This window comes from Trichomonas vaginalis, chromosome IV (assembly GCF_026262505.1).
Source record: "Trichomonas vaginalis G3 chromosome IV, whole genome shotgun sequence".
NCBI lineage: Eukaryota > Parabasalia > Trichomonadida > Trichomonadidae > Trichomonas > Trichomonas vaginalis.
Window position 1 is genome coordinate 16,137,154 of NC_067206.1, and position 14,488 is coordinate 16,151,641.

General features: G+C 28.6%; 2 protein-coding genes and 1 pseudogene across 3 annotated transcripts, besides 9 other annotated features; all 3 read left to right on the forward strand.

Annotated features, from left to right (window-relative positions):
* Positions 1-2,213: part of a mobile genetic element that runs on past the window's edge.
* TVAGG3_0104140 lies at positions 736-1,808 on the forward strand (annotated as a pseudogene). Its single transcript has one exon. A coding segment is annotated over exon 1 (1,073 nt).
* Positions 2,214-2,331: a mobile genetic element.
* Positions 2,214-2,331: a terminal%2Cinverted (terminal inverted repeat of MuDRx-3_TV_TvPhantom-3 transposon ID:TVAGG3_0104150).
* Positions 2,332-2,542: a mobile genetic element.
* Positions 2,543-2,545: 3 nt separating this feature from the next.
* Positions 2,546-3,370: a mobile genetic element.
* Positions 3,371-3,787: a terminal%2Cinverted (terminal inverted repeat of MuDRx-3_TV_TvPhantom-3 transposon ID:TVAGG3_0104180).
* Positions 3,371-14,404: a mobile genetic element.
* TVAGG3_0104190 (uncharacterized protein) lies at positions 7,076-7,936 on the forward strand (the record flags this gene model as incomplete). Its single annotated transcript, XM_051222886.1, has 1 exon — positions 7,076-7,936. A coding segment is annotated over one exon (861 nt), but the record flags the coding sequence as incomplete, so codon positions are not given.
* TVAGG3_0104200 (uncharacterized protein) lies at positions 12,169-13,426 on the forward strand (the record flags this gene model as incomplete). The annotated part of the gene is made up of 1 exon (XM_001299267.2): positions 12,169-13,426. A coding segment is annotated over one exon (1,258 nt), but the record flags the coding sequence as incomplete, so codon positions are not given.
* Positions 14,405-14,434: a terminal%2Cinverted (terminal inverted repeat of MuDR-2B_TvMULE3 transposon ID:TVAGG3_0104210).
* Positions 14,405-14,488: part of a mobile genetic element that runs on past the window's edge.

Genomic DNA, 14,488 nt, shown 5'->3' on the forward strand with positions numbered 1-14,488 from the left:
GTCGCTGCTAAAATCTTAACCTTGCATTTCGGGAAAATCTGACTAATGGCTCTTAGACTCAAATAAGTAACACAGATAGAAAGTACTCAGTATAACAATTATATATGTACACTCAAAGTTAGTCGCTGCTAAAATCTTAACCTTGCATTTCGGGAAAATCTGACTAATGGCTCTTAGACTCAAATAAGTAACACAGATAGAAAGTACTCAGTATAACAATTATATATGTACACTCAAAGTTAGTCGCTGCTAAAATCTTAACCTTGCATTTCGGGAAAATCTGACAAATGGCTCTTAGACTTGTTTTGATAATTAATTCTTCAATTATATTATAATTTATAACAAATTTCCTCAAACTATCTGTATGTCATTCAATTCCCGGCCACTACATTCAATGATGGACCATTTCCTTCAAATTTTGAAATACCTTATTCAATTTGTTGTATGGAGCCCGTGATATTCAACACTATGGAGCTCCTCCAGTTTGGTATCCAAGAAGAGATAAAAGCTAGCATGGGCTACTCTCAAAAATGCAGGAAAGAATACTCCACGATCGAATACAAATGTAAGTATCCACAATGTCAAGCTAAATTCAAAGTCCGGATAATAGATCAAGATAAATATGAACTACTAATCCACTCTGACTCTCATGATCATTCTGCACCTCCGAAATCAACAAAAACAATATCCTCATTATTTGTCAGAAATTATCTTAAACATTACTTTGAAAACAATATGAATCATGCTACAGCTCAACTTAAGTGTTTCCAAGACTTAAATATTTCATATACAGACGAAGAGTTACTTTCAATATTTGCACAAGGTCCAGATGCATTACGTAAATTTGCTCAAAGAGCTGAAATTGTTTCCAAAGCTTTAGTTCGGATGAAAAAGTTTCTTTAGCTATCTTTGTCGAATCTGTTCAAGAAAGTTGTCCAGAAGATTTAATTGAATTTATCTCTGAGCCGGGAAAACTAGTTTTTTTATATGCACCTTTCGAAGCGAAGGCCCTTGGTCACCAAATTTCTACGTTTCACATCGATTCAACGTATAAACTTCTAAGGGCTAACATTCCATTATATGCACTCACAGGAAAACAGAACATACTATTGTTTTTCCTTTTTTGTATTTCTTTATTTCTCCTGACACAAGCGAAAATATTCAATATTGTGTTTGTCGTTATTTTCAATATATTAATAGAGAACCCGAGATGATAAGTATGGACTGCGCCCCACAAATAGCCGAGGCAATTGAGCGAGGTATTCCAAACTGTCATATTCTTTGGTGTGGCGTGCATGTCCTTCGCGCCATATTAAGAAAAGCGGATAAGTTTAAATCACGAGACAATTTTGAAGAATTTTATAATCTAATGAAATTATTAGTATTCGATACTAAAGAAGAATCTCCGAGGAAGAACAGAACCAAGAAGAAGAAAATCCTAGAGAGGAACCAGCTCAATCTCACTTACTTCAAGCAGAAGAAATTGAAGAAGAGGAACAATATGAAGAAGAATTCATCGAAAATGAATTTCAACCTTCTCAAATCTTTTTACCACGAGAATCTTCTGATGATCCAAACGATTCTGAATTTATTCCAGAAGAAGAAACGTTTGAAACAAGTGAAGAAGTTCCAGAGCACCTCACTCAAGAAGAAGCTGCAGACCTAGATGCAGTTTATGATTGAATTCTTGAAATTCTTTCCACTGAACCGAAAGCCCAAAAGTACTTAGATAGGCAATGGAGGCATCATTTAGATCGTTGGAATAAGCGCTATCGCAACGGAGGTGACGCGACTAATAACGTCAGTGAGTCACATTTCAAAGTTCTCAAGCATTCTTATTTCCCAGAGAGAAGGAATATTCGATTAGACGATTTTGTTGTTGAATTATACACAACGGTTGTTCCAGCATTATTGATTAAATTTAAAGTTCAATTAATCAATAGTGATAAAGTTGTTCGTATATTACGAAAAACTAATGACCATGAACAAATATTGGAAAACAAAAAAGTCGAATGTTTGAAAATGCTTGAAGCAATATATTCAAGTTTGCAACAAGGATCAATAGATTCAAATCTTGTTTATTGTACTTTAAAGGTACTTTTAAAAAAGAAACAATTAATGTAAAAGATTCAAATAATTTTTTATTATTATTTTATTAATTTTTTAAAATAAGGTTAATAAAAAAGTGACACTGGATAGTTTGTCCCACACTCGCTTATCTTATAATAACAATTTCATTAGAAAAAATGCACGATTTCACGCTAAAACTTTGAAGCAATTCTTAAATTCGGATAAAAAATCGATATGTATTACACTTTAAACTTCAAAAAAGAGTAGGTGACAAAAGTGCATACTCTTAAATTAACCTTAAATATTTATTTTTCGATATTTTCGGTATTAACCTTATTGTAAATTTTTCCGGTGATAAATTTATCACACTGAGGTTATTTTTCCGGTGAGATTTTTAACCTTGATTTAATGAAATTAATATATATAAATTTTATTATTTTTAATTTCGAATGAGTATAATAAAATATTTTTTTATATCGTCATAACTCTCATCACTGTTGTGATTCCAAATGCGATTATTAAGGTTCAAGTCGCTAATGTTTTGAATGAAGATAGAGCAGTAAGAATTCTTACAAGGGCAGGTAATCAGATTGTTGAGCAAAGAGCTTCAAAACACGATGAATGTTTGAAATTAATTCAACACATTTTGGAAATTGTCGAAAGCCGAAGGATTGAACCTAATGTCCTTATTCCATCTTTGAAGACAATATTAAATTTGGCACAAAGAAGTTTAAAGGAAGAGTAAGCAAGATTAGATAATTTGGACTTTTTTTAAAATTAATGAATAAACAGTATATTTTTGAAGTGTAAGCTTATTTACCTGAAGCTATATTACTTAATATAACATTCAAAGTATTATTGCTATTTATTGGAGAACAAATTTATGTAATTTTCACATGAAAATTGATAAATTTGTATTTCCTTATGATAATCAATTTTTGTATTTGTAGAGAGTCTACCTGCATGATATCAAGACTTGGCTATTGGTCTTTATCCATTTTTGAAAATTGTATTGTAAATTGTAAGAATTTCTGAATACTACTACTATAAAATATAATTGCTTATCTATGTATATTCTCCCTGCATGATATCAAGACTTGGCTATAAGTCTTTATCCATTTTTGAAAATTGTATTGTAAATTGTAAGAATTTCTGAATACTACTACTATAAAATATAATTGCTTATCAATGTATATTCTCCCTGCATGATATCAAGACTTGGCTATAAGTCTCTATTCATTATGAGTATGACCCCATTTTTTTTACAAAAAGTGCCGAATTGCAACTTTGTCCCAATCTCCTTCAAAAAATGGTTCAAAATTTAGACTTAGTTTATCTTAACAATATAGCAGATTTTAAGCCGAACAAGTAGGAGTAATAGAAATAGCTCTTGAAAATAATTACAATTAGTAATATGTAAGTCAAAGTTCGAGTATTCTAATAAATAAACGTTCCGGATTTTCTTTACTACAAGAATCAATACTTAATATATAGAAGCAACAGTAAAAACTTATTAGAGATTCAAAAAGAAAGTTGACTAAAGAGAATCTTTTTATATAAGTAATTTTATTTTTTTGAAATACGAGATCGAATAAACATGTATTTTATTTTATTACTATAATAATACGTTTTTACATAGTAAGAAAGTTTAGAGACTGAAATGAAATTAAAAATTGAGAAAAAAATAAAGCTTTTCTATAAAAATTCATATTAATATATAGTATAATGATATTACAATTTATTGATAGTTGTGTTAGAAAAAAGGTACATTCACTATTTTTGACAAAATTTTAAATTTTCATGGGGTTGTAAATCTTATAATAACTAGATGAATAAGGAATAAATCCCAGTATGATGTGCATCATTATATTAAACACTATATGTAAGGCTGGTGATTCTATTAACACTTATGAAGATCTATAGTATTTGAGCAGATAAATTTGATAATTTCCAAAACTCTTATATTTCAAAATTAAAGTGTGCGAATGCATTTAAATGAGAGCAAAAAGAGATTGATGCTGTTAAAACTATGTGTTAATTTGCAATTATTTCGCATCACAAGAACTACCCAGTAAATTCGGCTATCTTTCTTTGCAATTATTCTCCATTATACATATAATATAATGGTTAGGGTTTGAAGAAAAGTTACTAGAGAATTATTGACTTTTGAAATAATGCAGAATTTTACTTGAAGAAATCATTAATTTATGAGTTCCAAATTGCTAAGCATGACGAAGGATCATTAAATTTGCTACAATTAAATACACTTATTGCAGAATTAAGATTTTTGAAATTAAAAGTTTGAAATATTGCCTTTTTGAATAAAAATTTAAATTTTATTATATAATCATGATAATATCTTATAGAAATTAAAAGAAAATATTTTAAACCATTCAAATATTTTGAATGTCTTATCAATTTAAAATATTAAAAGATAGCTTGATTTTATCATCATTAGTTGTTATCAAAGTTTTCTTCTTTTGATGAACAACAGTAAATGATTTGTTAATTACTTGTCTTCCTTTTTCGCAGCAAAATCGAAAGTTATGATGATAATCTTGCTCTCAATTTTGAAACTCTCTGATTTACAAGTAAGCATTCCTTTGGAAAAGCAGTCCTATTCTGTTTTCAAGATATTTTAAAGCCTCAATTTCATACAATGCGCAGATCTATTCGAAATTGCAAGAACTCTCAAGAAAAATGCAGCAGCAAAGAAGATTCCATAGTTTCTAGCATCAAAAATTTACAACCTTAATACAACAGTTAAAGAGAAGCTCGAAAAGAAAATATTTAACCATAAAGCTGGAAACCATTCGATATCTACTATTGGATCTAATAAAAAGTTAATTATAACATATTTAACATGCTATTTGTTGACTTTGTTCCATTATATTACCATATATACTTTTTGAAATCTAAAATATTTTTACAATTTTAACCATGTGTTGTTGAAACCATATATCAATCTTAGCTAAAGTATAGTTTATGAGTCTGTCACCATCTAACGTATGAATTTTCAAAAATGTCAAATATGTTCATTTTTTCTGTAGATTCAGCCATAATTTCACGTTGTTATACTATTCAACTATTATTTAATATTTTTATCGATTTAAATATATGATGAGATGCTTAGTTCTCCTGGAAATCGATTTTTAATCGCAATTTTAACTTTCCAAAAAAATTCAAAAATAAAAATCCCTCTCAATTTTCTAAGTTTTATAACTCGCCAAATCTCTAGCCAAATTTTTTTGGCCCGTATAAATATTGTTTGGCACTATATAGGGATGCTATTTATCATATTTTCATCCCATTTTACTGTTATCGCCTAGTGAATGTACCTTTGTTAGAAAAAATATACAACTAAAATGTCAGTTTTAAAAAATTTAAAAATTATATTAAAACAATAGTCATTGAGGATGGTTAATTGCAAAAACTCAAGAAACTATCATTATCTCTCTTTGCTTAACACATCTACAACTGGAAACATCATTCCAAATGAAGTTCCTCAGTCTCGTCAAAATTTCTCTCTCATCTACAACAAGCTTAACTCAAAACTCAAGAAACTATCATTATCTCTCTTTGCTTAACACATCTACAACTGGAAACATCATTCCAAATGTTGCATTCAAGAATCCTATTATTATTCTTTCTTTCAATCTTTTATATTTACTCTTTAAATTCTAATATAATATAAATTCTTCATTTCCTTTGTTTAAACTTTTTTCATTTTAATACCATTTTATCAGATAGTAATTTTTGTTTTTTCTGACCAAAAATCTTCTCAATTTAACTCCACCTTCACAAAAATTCATTGAGTTCTCTCAAAATTCTTGTATTTTTGGTATACTTAAAGTATCATCTTCAAATATTTTTTTGGAGAAAATTGACTTTGCATAATATCGTAATACTTTTTAAGGCAGATAGATTTACCGTAAGTTGAAGAACTTTTAATTTGAACAGAAATTATTCAACAAATATTCTTTTTATTTGATCAAGATACGTATACCAATATGATCTACTTGCTAGGGATATGTAGATCACGTTCAGAATTTGCCAAGTTTGGTGAATATCTATGGGATTAGGGACATCTATTTAATTTAAGAACTAAAAATTAGCATAGGCGTATTATGCTGTTACTGAAATATATTTTGGATGTATAAATTTTTACTTAATACTCTTTTATTGTTATCATTTTTAAAGATTTTTTATTATGAGCAAAAAAATGGCAAGACAATAATATATTGTACATGCAATTTATTATTACTGAATAAATTTATCAATCAAATTTGATCACATACAATTTTTACAGATAAATACATTATCTCAAAAAATATCTATATATTAGTATATGTTACACGAAATGTAATAAAATGTATTACTTTGGTTTATCAATTTATAAATAAGAATGAAAATTTGTTATAGCTTTGTTCCAATATTTATTTTTATATATTTAAGTTATCCATTTTACTGTTTTCATTCATATTTATAACAAAATTAGAGTCCTTACATTATTTATCTTATTTCAATAGTGATAAAAATCAACTATATTTTGTAAGATCTTAAAAAGTGACAAAAATGGAAAACTACATTAAATTTATTTATAAGGATACAAAATTATATGTCATTCCACCAAGAGCGGTTAAAGCATTAACACTTTATTTATATATATCTCACAAGCTAAGTTTACCTCTAAACATTCGAATTAACAACAAATAACAAAAATTTAGGTGTTCTGGATAATTTGCGCTGTAATAACAAAATTACTATCAATATTAAAAGAAAAAAGAAGCCTTTTAACTTATTTTCAATTCCGATTGTAAACAGTATAAAAACTTCTGAAGATCAAGACAAAAAGATTAATCAAATATCACAAAATGACGAAAATTTATTGTGGGCAGCCAAGTTTGCGTTGTATATGAGCAATAACATAATAGAAGAAGCAATTAAAATCATGAATTTCAATTGTCTTCAGGAAGTATTCAATCCTGTTGATGAAATTAAAAAAATGTTAGAAGGAGAGTATAAAGTAACAATTTCAGATGGAAATAAAAATAAATTATATGAGACAATTTTACCAAATGAAGAAGCTGAAGATTCTTATAGTGAGAATGATAGTGATATCGATTATGATGAAGAAAGTAAACAAAAGGATAAAAATGATTTTTCTATAGAAACTCATGATAAAGATAACAATATAAGAAAGAATTGGCCATTTCAAGATGAAGACAACGAAAACTCGGATTCTCTATTAAACAGATATTTAAGTTCCGAAGAATTCAATGAATTCAAAGAGGAGGAGAATGAACAAATTTTATTAGATGAACAAACTGCAACAATAAGTGGAGTAACTGCTCAAAATTCAAATATAAGACAAAATGCAACAATAAATGCAGTTTCATTTCCAAACACAAATCAAAGACAAAATGCAACAATAAATGCAGTTTCATTTCCAAACACAAATCAAAGACAAAATGCAACAATAAATGCAGTTTCATTTCCAAACACAAATCAAAGACAAAATGCAACAATAAATGCAGTTTCATTTCCAAACACAAATCAAAGACAAAATGCAACAATAAATGCAGTTTCATTTCCAAACACAAATCAAAGACAAAATGCAACAATAAATGCAGTTTCATTTCCAAACACAAATCAAAGACAAAATGCAACAATAAATGCAGTTTCATTTCCAAACACAAATCAAAGACAAAATGCAACAATAAATGCAGTTTCATTTCCAAACACAAATCAAAGACAAAATGCAACAATAAATGCAGTTTCATTTCCAAACACAAATCAAAGACAAAATGCAACAATAAATGCAGTTTCATTTCCAAACACAAATCAAAGACAAAATGCAACAATAAATGCAGTTTCATTTCCAAACACAAATCAAAGACAAAATGAAACAATAAATGCAGTTTCATTTCCAAACACAAATCAAAGACAAAATGCAACAATAAATGCAGTTTCATTTCCAAACACAAATCAAAGACAAAATGCAACAATAAATGCAGTTTCATTTCCAAACACAAATCAAAGACAAAATGCAACAATAAATGCAGTTTCATTTCCAAACACAAATCAAAGACAAAATGCAACAATAAATGCAGTTTCATTTCCAAACACAAATCAAAGACAAAATGCAACAATAAATGCAGTTTCATTTCCAAACACAAATCAAAGACAAAATGCAAACAATAAATGCAGTTTCATTTCCAAACACAAATCAAAGACAAAATGCAACAATAAATGCAGTTTCATTTCCAAACACAAATCAAAGACAAAATGCAACAATAAATGCAGTTTCATTTCCAAACACAAATCAAAGACAAAATGCAACAATAAATGCAGTTTCATTTCCAAACACAAATCAAAGACAAAATGCAACAATAAATGCAGTTTCATTTCCAAACACAAATCAAAGACAAAATGCAACAATAAATGCAGTTTCATTTCCAAACACAAATCAAAGACAAAATGCAACAATAAATGCAGTTTCATTTCCAAACACAAATCAAAGACAAAATGCAACAATAAATGCAGTTTCATTTCCAAACACAAATCAAAGACAAAATGCAACAATAAATGCAGTTTCATTTCCAAACACAAATCAAAGACAAAATGCAACAATAAATGCAGTTTCATTTCCAAACACAAATCAAAGACAAAATGCAACAATAAATGCAGTTTCATTTCCAAACACAAATCAAAGACAAAATGCAACAATAAATGCAGTTTCATTTCCAAACACAAATCAAAGACAAAATGCAACAATAAATGCAGTTTCATTTCCAAACACAAATCAAAGACAAAATGCAACAATAAATGCAGTTTCATTTCCAAACACAAATCAAAGACAAAATGCAACAATAAATGCAGTTTCATTTCCAAACACAAATCAAAGACAAAATGCAACAATAAATGCAGTTTCATTTCCAAACACAAATCAAAGACAAAATGCAACAATAAATGCAGTTTCATTTCCAAACACAAATCAAAGACAAAATGCAACAATAAATGCAGTTTCATTTCCAAACACAAATCAAAGACAAAATGCAACAATAAATGCAGTTTCATTTCCAAACACAAATCAAAGACAAAATGCAACAATAAATGCAGTTTCATTTCCAAACACAAATCAAAGACAAAATGCAACAATAAATGCAGTTTCATTTCCAAACACAAATCAAAGACAAAATGCAACAATAAATGCAGTTTCATTTCCAAACACAAATCAAAGACAAAATGCAACAATAAATGCAGTTTCATTTCCAAACACAAATCAAAGACAAAATGCAACAATAAATGCAGTTTCATTTCCAAACACAAATCAAAGACAAAATGCAACAATAAATGCAGTTTCATTTCCAAACACAAATCAAAGACAAAATGCAACAATAAATGCAGTTTCATTTCCAAACACAAATCAAAGACAAAATGCAACAATAAATGCAGTTTCATTTCCAAACACAAATCAAAGACAAAATGCAACAATAAATGCAGTTTCATTTCCAAACACAAATCAAAGACAAAATGCAACAATAAATGCAGTTTCATTTCCAAACACAAATCAAAGACAAAATGAACAATAAATGCAGTTTCATTTCCAAACACAAATCAAAGACAAAATGCAACAATAAATGCAGTTTCATTTCCAAACACAAATCAAAGACAAAATGCAACAATAAATGCAGTTTCATTTCCAAACACAAATCAAAGACAAAATGCAACAATAAATGCAGTTTCATTTCCAAACACAAATCAAAGACAAAATGCAACAATAAATGCAGTTTCATTTCCAAACACAAATCAAAGACAAAATGCAACAATAAATGCAGTTTCATTTCCAAACACAAATCAAAGACAAAATGCAACAATAAATGCAGTTTCATTTCCAAACACAAATCAAAGACAAAATGCAACAATAAATGCAGTTTCATTTCCAAACACAAATCAAAGACAAAATGCAACAATAAATGCAGTTTCATTTCCAAACACAAATCAAAGACAAAATGCAACAATAAATGCAGTTTCATTTCCAAACACAAATCAAAGACAAAATGCAACAATAAATGCAGTTTCATTTCCAAACACAAATCAAAGACAAAATGCAACAATAAATGCAGTTTCATTTCCAAACACAAATCAAAGACAAAATGCAACAATAAATGCAGTTTCATTTCCAAACACAAATCAAAGACAAAATGCAACAATAAATGCAGTTTCATTTCCAAACACAAATCAAAGACAAAATGCAACAATAAATGCAGTTTCATTTCCAAACACAAATCAAAGACAAAATGCAACAATAAATGCAGTTTCATTTCCAAACACAAATCAAAGACAAAATGCAACAATAAATGCAGTTTCATTTCCAAACAAAATCAAAGACAAAATGCAACAATAAATGCAGTTTCATTTCCAAACACAAATCAAAGACAAAATGCAACAATAAATGCAGTTTCATTTCCAAACACAAATCAAAGACAAAATGCAACAATAAATGCAGTTTCATTTCCAAACACAAATCAAAGACAAAATGCAACAATAAATGCAGTTTCATTTCCAAACACAAATCAAAGACAAAATGCAACAATAAATGCAGTTTCATTTCCAAACACAAATCAAAGACAAAATGCAACAATAAATGCAGTTTCATTTCCAAACACAAATCAAAGACAAAATGCAACAATAAATGCAGTTTCATTTCCAAACACAAATCAAAGACAAAATGCAACAATAAATGCAGTTTCATTTCCAAACACAAATCAAAGACAAAATGCAACAATAAATGCAGTTTCATTTCCAAACACAAATCAAAGACAAAATGCAACAATAAATGCAGTTTCATTTCCAAACACAAATCAAAGACAAAATGCAACAATAAATGCAGTTTCATTTCCAAACACAAATCAAAGACAAAATGCAACAATAAATGCAGTTTCATTTCCAAACACAAATCAAAGACAAAATGCAACAATAAATGCAGTTTCATTTCCAAACACAAATCAAAGACAAAATGCAACAATAAATGCAGTTTCATTTCCAAACACAAATCAAAGACAAAATGCAACAATAAATGCAGTTTCATTTCCAAACACAAATCAAAGACAAAATGCAACAATAAATGCAGTTTCATTTCCAAACACAAATCAAAGACAAAATGCAACAATAAATGCAGTTTCATTTCCAAACACAAATCAAAGACAAAATGCAACAATAAATGCAGTTTCATTTCCAAACACAAATCAAAGACAAAATGCAACAATAAATGCAGTTTCATTTCCAAACACAAATCAAAGACAAAATGCAACAATAAATGCAGTTTCATTTCCAAACACAAATCAAAGACAAAATGCAACAATAAATGCAGTTTCATTTCCAAACACAAATCAAAGACAAAATGCAACAATAAATGCAGTTTCATTTCCAAACACAAATCAAAGACAAAATGCAACAATAAATGCAGTTTCATTTCCAAACACAAATCAAAGACAAAATGCAACAATAAATGCAGTTTCATTTCCAAACACAAATCAAAGACAAAATGCAACAATAAATGCAGTTTCATTTCCAAACACAAATCAAAGACAAAATGCAACAATAAATGCAGTTTCATTTCCAAACACAAATCAAAGACAAAATGCAACAATAAATGCAGTTTCATTTCCAAACACAAATCAAAGACAAAATGCAACAATAAATGCAGTTTCATTTCCAAACACAAATCAAAGACAAAATGCAACAATAAATGCAGTTTCATTTCCAAACACAAATCAAAGACAAAATGCAACAATAAATGCAGTTTCATTTCCAAACACAAATCAAAGACAAAATGCAACAATAAATGCAGTTTCATTTCCAAACACAAATCAAAGACAAAATGCAACAATAAATGCAGTTTCATTTCCAAACACAAATCAAAGACAAAATGCAACAATAAATGCAGTTTCATTTCCAAACACAAATCAAAGACAAAATGCAACAATAAATGCAGTTTCATTTCCAAACACAAATCAAAGACAAAATGCAACAATAAATGCAGTTTCATTTCCAAACACAAATCAAAGACAAAATGCAACAATAAATGCAGTTTCATTTCCAAACACAAATCAAAGACAAAATGCAACAATAAATGCAGTTTCATTTCCAAACACAAATCAAAGACAAAATGCAACAATAAATGCAGTTTCATTTCCAAACACAAATCAAAGACAAAATGCAACAATAAATGCAGTTTCATTTCCAAACACAAATCAAAGACAAAATGCAACAATAAATGCAGTTTCATTTCCAAACACAAATCAAAGACAAAATGCAACAATAAATGCAGTTTCATTTCCAAACACAAATCAAAGACAAAATGCAACAATAAATGCAGTTTCATTTCCAAACACAAATCAAAGACAAAATGCAACAATAAATGCAGTTTCATTTCCAAACACAAATCAAAGACAAAATGCAACAATAAATGCAGTTTCATTTCCAAACACAAATCAAAGACAAAATGCAACAATAAATGCAGTTTCATTTCCAAACACAAATCAAAGACAAAATGCAACAATAAATGCAGTTTCATTTCCAAACACAAATCAAAGACAAAATGCAACAATAAATGCAGTTTCATTTCCAAACACAAATCAAAGACAAAATGCAACAATAAATGCAGTTTCATTTCCAAACACAAATCAAAGACAAAATGCAACAATAAATGCAGTTTCATTTCCAAACACAAATCAAAGACAAAATGCAACAATAAATGCAGTTTCATTTCCAAACACAAATCAAAGACAAAATGCAACAATATATTCGGATATTCAGCGTCAAATCCCTCAGCATCAATCCTCACTACCTAATGAAACTGCTTCTTATTCTTCCCAAATTTCTAATCATTTAACCGATAATCCTCCATTAACAGATTTACAAAATACACATCTAGTGCCAAATTTTGCTTATGATTACCAAAATAATTTTTCAACGCATAAACAATCTATTATCGTTAATAAAGCTTGCATTGAACTTATTCCTAATTATCAATCTTTTGATGATAAAAATAAAGAGATTCACCGAAAAAGAATCAAAAATATTCTGAGGACTTATCATACATTTTCAATTTCCCAATCCGCACGTATTAAATATTCATTAACCATATATACAAATGGTCATCCTTTGAGATTTCAACGTTACAATGCTCATAATAATTATTTAGAAATTATTTATTATTGCGGATATAAACCTAGATGCAACTTTTGTATGCATGTAAAAGTCTTTGATGAGAAATTAAATATTTCTCCTGAAGAAAAACCAGACAGTAAACTTCATAACTGCCGACCTGCAAAACAATCTCAAATAATTAAAGGAACAAATCCAATGAACTATGATATTGAATCTCAAGTTCAAGATTATGTTGTCAAAAATCCAACCGCAACAATATCAGAAACAAGAAAGTATGCAAATCAACTGATATATGACTGTAATCAAGCCCAGTCTACTAATTTCATTCAGATATCAGAGAAGAAAGTCCAACAGCTGTATTATGAAGTTCATCCTGTCAAATCAAAATCAGAGATTGATCTTATTAATGAAATGTTAGAATTTTTTAATCAAAGATCATATTTTATTACCCAAAGCACAAAAATGATAATGCCTATTATTTTTTTGGATTGGAACGTTTCATTCGAGTTGCACGGTATTCATCACATTGTTTTATTGATGGAACCTTCAAAGTCGTTCCTGTATCAATAATGAATGGCCAATTATTAAATTTGTTAATTTTTGACCAAGCAACTCAACTGTATCTACCGTTTTTACATATAATCATGACGGGAAGAACAGAAACTGATTATCAAAGAGTATTTAGTATTATGGAGTATGATACTGATATTAAAATTCCTTTATCAACATTTGATGTTATAACAACTGATTTCGAAAAAGCACTTCAAGGCTCAATTTATAAAAGAAAAGGAGAGCAAACCATATTGACTGGATGCATATATCACTTTATTGCAGCATTAGTTAAGAATTTCAAGAAAAAATGTGATCCAGAAGATCTTAACAATAAAATTCTTTTAAAGTTATTATGCGCTTCTCCATTCATGCCAGAAGAAGTTTTTGATTTGGTTTGCAATAAAATTAAATGCATTCAAGATACAAATGAATTTGCAAAATACTTTATTAAAACATGGAGCACAAGCTATAATTCAATCAGCAAGCTCAAAGTATTCGACAATATTTATTCTAATAATGGCGTAGAATCGTACAACAAAGTGTTAAATACAAATATTGTATATTCACATCCCACAATTTTAAAGACGGTACACACTTTAATGAAGAGTATATAAGAATTTCCGAAAAAGTGACACCCAAAAAGTGACACTTTCAATAGGGAGTAACACTTAAAAAGTGACAATTTAAA